Genomic DNA, 9,286 nt, shown 5'->3' with positions numbered 1-9,286 from the left:
GTTAATAATAAACCTGTTTAACCAATTTAACAATGAATCTCTGCTTCTCCCAGTACACACCAGGCTCTTTGGCCTCAACCAACTAGTGTGCATGACACCGGGGGCTGGGAGTCTGTAAATACCTGCCTTTTGATCGCTGCAGGAGATGGAGTCTGTGAGTGGCCTATGGCTGAGTGGTTCGCTGTGCCAGGCGGGTAGGCATCTCCCTCTCTTTCAATGAATGTCGGTGATATCGTAGGATAGTATCATGGTTCTGCATTTAAGGATTGGACTATTGCGTTTATTGTCTGTGGAATTTTTCAGATTTATGGTTTTTATATTCTTTTTTTTATTGACATTCTTTTTGTTTTGTTCTGCGAGGAGAGGGTGTTTGGGTTTGATGTTCTGTTAGTTATTTGTGCGGGGGAGTAGATGTTTGGGGGTCGATGTTCCTGTTCCATTCTGTGTGGGGGGAGGGGAGTTTGGGGGGGGGCGCTGATGATTAGGCTGCCATTCTTTCTTACATGGCAGGGTGGGTAGGTTTGATGTTTGTCACTGAACGATTTTCATATTCTTTCTTTGTTTCGTGGCTGTATGGAGAAGATGGATCGCAGAGTTGTATATGGATACCTGCATTGATAATAAATGAACCTTTGAAATGTATCATCCACACCTGAATGGTACGATGTAAAAAGGCTGCAGACTCAACACAATGGGACAGGTCTGTGCCATCACTGTGACTACCCTCTCTAACTGTACCTTATTCCCCAGAAACAGAAGCAGACCATGACAGATTGTAGTGAGAGCAATACAATGTTCCACAGGGGTCTGCGTTGGGACCATTTCTTTTTACGTTATATGTCAATGACTTGGATGATGGGATTGATGACTTTGTTGCAAAGTTTGCAAACGATATGAAGATTGGTGGAGGGGCAGGTAGAGAGGCTACAGAAGGATTTAGACAGATTAGAATGGGCAAAGAAGTGGCTGATGGAGTACAGTGTCAGGAAGTGTATGGTCATGCACTTTGGTAGAAGGAAGAAAAGAGTAGACTATTTTCTAAATGGAAAGAAAACTCAAAAATGTGAGGTGCAAAGGGTCTTGGGAGTCCTTGTGTCGGATTCCCTAAAGGTTAATTTTCAGGTTGGATCGGTGGTGAGGAAGGCTAATGAGATGTTAGCATTCATTTCAAGAGGATTAAAGCATAAAAGGATGTAACGCTGATGCTTTATGGAGCACCGGTGAGTGTCGTGAGCAGTTTTGGGGCCCTTATCTTAGAAAGGATGTGCTGAAACTGGAGACCATTCAAAGGAGGTTCATGAAAATGATCCCATGATTGAATGGCTTGTCAAATGAAGAGCATTTGATGGCTCTGGACCTGTATTCAATGGAATTTAGAAGAATGGGGGGTGACTTAATTAAAACCTATCAAATATTGAAAGACCTCAAAAAGTGAATGCAGAAAAGATGTCTCCTAGGCGGGAAAGTCTAGGACCAGAGGACAAAGCCTCAGAATAGAAGGGATCCTTTTAGAACAAAGACAAGGAGTAATTTCTTTAGCCAGAGAGTGGTGAATCTGTGGAATTCATTGCCACTGGCAGCTGTGGTAGCTAAGGCTTTATGTATATTTAAGGTGGAAATTGAAAGATTCTTGATTGGTCAGGGCATGAGGGGTACAAGGAGAAGGCAAGAGACTGGTGCTGAGAGGGAAATTGGATCAGACATGATGAAATGGCAGAACAGACTTGATGGGTCAAATAGCCTAATTCTGCTCCTATGTCTGATGGAAGCGGGCTCTGGTAAGGAATTTCGGAGAAAACCAGAGCACCCGGAGGAAACCCATGCAGTCATGGGGAGGATGAACAAATTCCTTACGGATAGTGGTGGGAATTGAACCGCGATCTGAGGTGCTGTACAGCGTTGTGCTAACCACTACATTGCCAAGCTACTCTAATTGCATGTACAGCTCCTACCCACAGCCTGTCCCTAGGAAGGAATGTCGGCCACCTTGTTCCACACACCAGCTCTGCCTCTGGTTCCACAATCTTCCCCAGCAGCATGACCGTAAGAGCAGTTAGGCCATTCGGCCCATTGGCTCTGCTCTGCCATTCCATCATGACTGATATATTATCCCTCTCCAACACCATTCTCCTGCCTTCTCCCCATAACCTCTTAACCACTAAACTCCAGAGAGTACGGGCCAGGAGCCATCAAACTCTCCTCTTACGATAAGCCTTTCATTCCCGGGATCATTCTTGTGAACCTCCTCTGGACCCTCTTCAATGAGTACACATCTTTTTTTAGATAAGTGGCCCAAAACTGCTCACAATACTCCAAGTGCAGTCTAACCAATGCCTTGTAAAGACTCAGTGAACACCCAATGATATAATGCTAACTCTGAGTGACAAGATGCCATAAAGAATAATGGGGAATCTCACTGAAACCTACCAAATATTGAAAGACCTAGATAGAGTGGACATGCAGAGGATGTTTTCTATAATGGGAGAGTCTAGGATCAGAGGGCACAGCCTCAGAATAGAGGGACACCCATTTAGAACAGAGATTAGGAGGAATTTCTTTAGCCAGAGGGTAGTGAACCTGTGGAATTTATTGACATACATGACTGTGGAGGCCAGGTTATTGAGTATAGGTTGATAGATCCTTGATTAGCAAGGGCATCAAAGATTACAGGGAGATGGCATAAGTATGGATAATAAATCAGCTGTGATGGAATGACAGAGCAGACTCAATGGGCCAAATTCTGCTCCTATGTCTTACAGTCTTAAGGTACTCTCTCTGAACACAATACAGTGAAGTCAGTACTAATGGCAGAACAATGTCCTACACTCAGTGGCCAATTTATTAGGTACACCTGTAGACCTACTTGTTAATGCAAATATCTAATCAGCCAATCATATGGCAGCATCTCAATGTATAAAAGCATGCAGACATGGCCAAGGGTTTCAGTTGTTGTTTAGACCAAACATCAGAATAAAGAGGAAATGTGATCTAAGTGATTTTAACTGTGGAATGATTGTTGGTGCCAGACAAGATGGTCTGAGTATCAGAAACTGTTGATCTCCTGGGAGTTTCTCCCATAGCAGTCTCTACAGTTTACGGAGAATGGTGTGAAAACCAAAAAAATATCCAGTGAGCAGCAGCTCTGTGGGTGAAAACACCTTGTTAATGAGAGAGGTCAGAGGAGAATGGCCAGATTGGTTCAAGCTGACAGGAAGGCAACAGTAACTCAAATAATCACGTGTTACCACAGTGACGCGCAAAAGAGCATCTCTGAACTCCAACAGCAGAAGACCACAAACATCAGTGGTCACTTTGTTAGGTACAGGAAGTACCCAAAAAATATACCAATGAGTGGATAATGTACTATCGGTTTTAAAATTCATTAACAAAAATCACATATCGTGCAACCAAACCAAACTCTGTGTGTGGGTATGTGTGTGTTTTGCGCGTTTGCTGGATCATAAATAAAACAGGGTAACTGTAGAAGTTTAGTAAAGGTTTTAATTGTGTAAATTTTGAGTGTGTCAATGTTACAACTGATGACTATACAAGTTACTCGGACACAGGTTAGAACAGCACACTCATAATCAACGTTTACCAAATAAAACATGTGATTTGACACTTGAGAGCAGCATAACTGAGTAATTCAGTACTTATTTGAGAAGAGGGATACAATGTGTCACACTTAATTAAGACAACACAAATAGTTTTGCTTGTAGCTCACAATGTTCGCAGCCTTTGATTCGACACAGGCCTAGCATTAATTTTCCTTTTGAGATGTGTTAGAGAAACCCATGTAAAGTTCTGAACAAACAAGTCCCTGTTGTGTAATTCTCCAACAGGGGAAATTCTAGCTCCCACGATAGATACGAGGCTTGAGTCAGCCATTCTTTGATTTTATTTTTATCTGTATCCGCCCTCTTAGTCACCTCCACTAGGCAAACATTCACTGTCAGGATTCAGTCCTTGCCTCTTGCAGTGTTTAAAACAACCAGAGATCCCAGAAGTACTTGGAAACCCTGACCATCTGGCAATGGTAGCCTTGGTAACTCCAAATATAGCAAACATTTTATAAACACAAGAGATTCTGCTGATGCTGGAAGTCCAGAGCAACCTGATGAAGGGTCTTGGCCCAAAATGTCGACTGTTTATTCCTGTCCATAGGTGATGCCTGACCTGCTGAGTTCCTCCACCATTCTGTGTGTGATATTAAACAATTTGCTCCCTTCACAAACATTAACACCAATTATTCTTATCCAGAGAAGTAATAATTGTCACGTTGGAATGTCTCACTGTCAAGATCCAACAGCACACAATTTCAAATTCAGTAAAGACTCTTTCTATGAGCTCAAATTAGTTGTAAAAAAGATCCAGCTTCATTAACATAGTAGTGTTTCCACCAAAACTTTAGGTGCTCTAACTCACCAATCTCCAAGGCTTCAGAACTGACTTGTGCTATACTTTGGATATTAAGTGATAGGGACATATTTTATCCTTAGTCTCAAATGATCAATCGATACATGACACACTCCCGTGCTGGGGTGTGTAAACCCTATTCAGTGGTGATGTTCCATAGTTAGACTACAGGACTTTATTCCCTGGCGTGTAAGAGAATGAAGGGAGATTTGATAGAGGTGTACAAAATCATGAAGGGTACCTAGATAGATAACGTACATGTAAGCAGGCCTTTTCCACTGAGGTTTGGTGGGACTGGAACTGGAGGTCAAGGGCTAAGGGTGAAAGGTGAAATGTTTAAAGGGAACATGAGGGGAAGCTTCTTCACTCAGTGGGTTGTTAAAGTGTAGAATGAGCTGCCATCGGAAGTGGATAAGTACATGGACAAGAGGGGTATAAAGGGCTATGGTCTCGATACAGGTTGATGGGACTAGGCAGAATAATAGTTCATCATGGACTACATGGGTCGATGGGCCTGTTTATGTGTTGTGGTGCTCTATGACTCTATAAGACATAGGAGCAGAATTTGGTAATTCAGCTCATCGATTCGGCCGAAGATGTGGGCTAGCCAAAGAGTGGTGTGCAATATTTACAGGCACCGGGTCAAAAAAAAAATGCTCACAGCTTATACTTCCACTGAGAATACACCCACTTAAAGGAACCAGGGGTCTATCCTACATCGCCAGAGGCAAAAATGTTATTAGATAACATACTGTCTTTTTAGTAAGAAGAATGATATGATGCCTATTCACAGTATTTATTCATGTGACTGGGAAGCAACTGAGGCATTAGCTATGCACAGGCATGCACTTCAAATACAGTGGAGAGAGTTAAGGTCGATGTATGGCTGATTAATGCAAATTAGAAATCATTATGCAATTTTTCTTTCTACGCATAGAGATTCCAACGTTGTTTTGAATCCTGCTATTTTGTTAAGGCATAAGTGTAACTGCATGAATTATTCAAAGAAATACCACTTCCACTGAGAGGTTCATGAAAATGATCCTGGGAGTGAATGGTTTACATATGAGGAGTGTTTGATAGCTCTATGCCTGTATTCAATGGAGTTTAGAAGAATGGGGGGGGGGGGGGGATTCTCACTGACACCTATCGAATATTTAAAGTCTAGAAAGATAGAGCGGATGTGGAGAGAATGTTTCCCATCATGGGGGAGACTAGGACCAGACAGCACAGCCTCAGAATATAGGGATGTCCATTTAAACAGAGATGAGGAAGAATTTCTTTAACCAGAGGGTGGTGAATCTGTAGAATTTAAGTTTTTGGGTAACTTAAAGTGGAGGTTCATAGGTCCTTGTTTACTAAGGGTGTCAAAGGTTACAGGGAGAAGAGAGGAGAATAGGGTTGAGAAGATTAATAAATCAGCCATGATGGAATGGTAGAGCAGACAAATTCTGCTCCTATGCCTTGTGGTTATCTGATTTCCTCATGCTACCCCACAAACCAACACTTAAAGATGTGTCTATTAATGTGTGTGCCAGATTCAGTCAAAAGGTTTCTTTAACCAACAGAAATGGGGAACTTACCACCAATGTATTTCTGTTTTTATGTTATATGTGTATCCTCTATAAATACTAAATAGGATCACTGGAAACTGGAACTGAAAACAGAAAATACTGAAGCCACAGGTTCCTCCAGAAACAAAAACAATTCCTCGCCTTTCATACGCTCTCTGGGAGATTATGAATTACCAGCATTTACGGTTTACACCAACTCCACCGTGCACGGTCCTTATCCTGGCTGTGAAAGGAGAAAAGCATGGCACTAGAAATCTCATCAGGTAAAAACCCAGAGCTAATGCCAATACCAGTTCCAAAGACCTCAGCCCTGAGAGAGGAAGGATCTTTGAAGATGGGCTTCACCTGGGGACAACTTGAAACACTGGCCCAGGATCGAGCACTCTGGCGAGCTGCTGAGAGTGGCCTATGCCCCGGTCGGGAGGGGGAGAAGGAGAAGGAGGAATAGGGGGAGAACAAGGAAGAGGAGGATACCGTTTACACTCTCAGCGAAGACATTTACTTCTTCCTGGGAAACCTTGGAACTCAGAGCCTGAAGTTAACTCTGCGAGCAACCTCAGGTGCAACTGCAGAAATTTTTTGAGAAGGAAGCGTAAGTGGTGTTGGAGTTCTGGGCATGGGTAAAGTGAAGTCAGATAAAGCAATAGTATGGGACCAGATCCACTGGTGAAAGTGGAAGTTTCAAAATGGTAAGAAATTCTCTACCAACTAGCTAAGTCAAATCGGAAGCAATCAGTCAAAAAGGGTGGATAACTTCTGAAGATGGAGTAGTCATCTATACTGTCAAGGAATTGACTGTATTAAACACACCTCAATCATCTATGTGCCAGCACAGTAAAATCCTATTTTTTAAAACGGACGAGCCAACTAGGACAATCGGTGGCCACTTTATGAGGTATATCTGCTCATTAATGCAAATATATAATCAACCAATCAAGTGGCAGGAACTCAATGCATAAAAGCATGCAGATATGGTCAATAGAGTCAGTTGTTGTTCAGCCAAAACATTAGAATGGGAAAGAAATGTGATCTAAGTGACTTTGATTGTGGAATGATTGTTGGTGTCAGACCAGGTGGTTTGAGTATCTCAGAAATTGCTCCCCTGTGATGTTCATGCATAAGACTCGAGTTTACAAAGAACGGTGGGAGAAACAAAAACAAAATCTAATAAGCAGCAGGTCTGTGGGCAAAAACACCTTGATAATCAGAGGACAGAGGAGAATGGCCAGACTGGTTTGAGCTGACAGGAAGGCAACAGTAACTCAAATAACCATGTTTTACAACAATGGTGTACAGAAGAGCATCTCTGAATGCACAACGTGTTGAACCTTGAAGTGCATGGGCCACAGCAGCAAAAGACCACAAACACTCACTCAGTGGCCACAGGAGATACCGATAAAGTGGCCACTGAGTGTATATTTATACAAAGGAGATATGGGATTCGTGAAATGGTTAAAACCTAACAATTATGCAGCATTGAAACTTTAAGTAAAGCTAAGGCATTTGGGCCAAAATTCTGTGCCAAATTACATTTCAGCTTAAATGAATAAATATGGTTTAAGATTAGAATGAATACAAGACAATTCCTAACACACAAATAAGCGGTAAGGCAACAAGAGTATTGTAAACTAAAATGAACTACTTTTACCTGATTTACACTGGGTCCATTGCTCATGTTCAGGAAATAATCTACCACTCTTAAAATTATATAGAGCTGTTATGAATTTCTCTATCTATCTAAGACTTTTCGGACAAAGAAGTTGCTCTAAATTTATTTTCCCTATTAATCACAACAATATTCAGTTCCATGTCCCCAGCCTCTCTGGCTATACAACGCAGGACCGGATATAGTTAACACGTTGGTAACCTTTGAAACTGCTTTAGAACGTCACAAAAATCTTAAGTGTGTCTACGATGTGCCGTGCAGGCCCTGGAAACTTAGTGTGTTTTCTTTGCTGAGTGGTGGTCCATTGGTGCAAAGAGGCCATTGCTGTGTCCATTCATGGCTAGTGTGGAGCCATTTAGACAGTCTTTACTTTGGCAAGCGCCCTTCTTCTTGTAGGTCTAGAAATGTCAAAACACAAAAAGGAAACACAGTCAGCATGGATGCATCTTGCAAACGATAGCATAACCAATTTACAAGCCTAAAGCAATTCATCTTAAAGATCACCTTCAATAGGTGATACCTCAGAAAGTTGGCACGCATCATTAAGGACTCCTATCACACAGGACATTGCTACATTCAAGAGGGAGGTACAGGAGCCTGAAGACACACACTCAGTGTTTCAGGAACAGCTTCTTTCCCTCCACCATCAGATTTCTGAACGGACAATGAACCCATGAGACTTCCTTGTAATTTTTTTGCTCTCTTTTTGGACAACTTATTTTATGAGTTCACAATATACAGTATGTCATGAAATTTGTTTTTATTTAAAAAATGGGAACAGTACAGTGCAATACATAAAATTACTTCAGTACTGTGCAAAAGTCTTAGGCACCCTTAGCTATATATATGTGCCTTACCTTAGAGTTTTGCAAAGTACTGTATGCCTTATGGTCTTAAAACAGGCAAAGATTAGAAAATAACATATTGAGAACATGATTTGTAAAATGTCCTTGAAAATTGAATCTATAGGCTGTGCAATCAGTTCAGAGTTAAAGTAAGTGAAGATGTCCACACCTGTTCTGGAGCCAAATGGCTGAAGGGTAATAACTGTTTCTGAACCTGGTGGTGTGGGCCCTAAGGCTTCTGTACCTCCTTGCCAATGGCAGCAGTGAGAAGAGAACATGGTCTGGATGGTGGAGGCCCTTGATGATGAATGCTGCTTTCTTGTAGCAGTACTCCTTGTAAATGTGCTCAATGGTGGGGAGGGCTTTGCCTGCAGTGGACTGTGCTGTAACCATCACTTTCTCTAGCCTCTTCCATTCCTGGGTATTGGTGTTTCCATACCAGGCCATGATGCAGCCAGTCAGGATACTCTCCACTGTAGAAGTTTGTCAATGTTTTTAGTGACATGCCAATTCTACGCAAACTTCTAAGAAAGAAGAGGTGCTATCATGCTTTCCTTGTGACGACACTTACATGACGGTCTGAGGACAGACCCTCTGAAATGTTGACATCAAACAATTTAAAGCTATTGACACTCTCCAACTCCAAACACTTGTGGAATAATTTTCCTTTCAATTTAGCTCATTATTTTGGGTGATTCTCTCTAGAAAGATATGCAAGGTACACAGCCTAACACAGGGATTTTCAACTTGAATTAAAAACAACAGGTGCAATAAAGATGTACCAG

The 9,286-nt window shown here is 41.8% G+C and overlaps 1 protein-coding gene across 2 annotated transcripts in view; it reads right to left on the bottom strand.

The window, feature by feature from the left end:
• Nucleotides 1-3,483: 3,483 nt before the first annotated feature.
• The window catches only part of elovl5 (ELOVL fatty acid elongase 5), a 133,594-nt gene continuing 127,791 nt past the window's right edge, over nucleotides 3,484-9,286 (bottom strand). For both annotated transcript variants that reach the window (XM_073056736.1, XM_073056735.1), the window contains one exon: nucleotides 3,484-8,054. In XM_073056736.1, the coding sequence (XP_072912837.1) occupies nucleotides 7,929-8,054 (126 nt within the window). In that variant the 3' untranslated portion in view covers nucleotides 3,484-7,928. The remainder of the gene's footprint in view (nucleotides 8,055-9,286) is intronic.

This window comes from Hemitrygon akajei, chromosome 9 (genome assembly GCF_048418815.1).
Source record: "Hemitrygon akajei chromosome 9, sHemAka1.3, whole genome shotgun sequence".
Classification (NCBI taxonomy): Eukaryota; Metazoa; Chordata; class Chondrichthyes; order Myliobatiformes; family Dasyatidae; genus Hemitrygon; species Hemitrygon akajei.
Note: the sequence above shows the minus strand (reverse complement) of the source record. Positions and strands in the feature narration are given on the sequence as shown.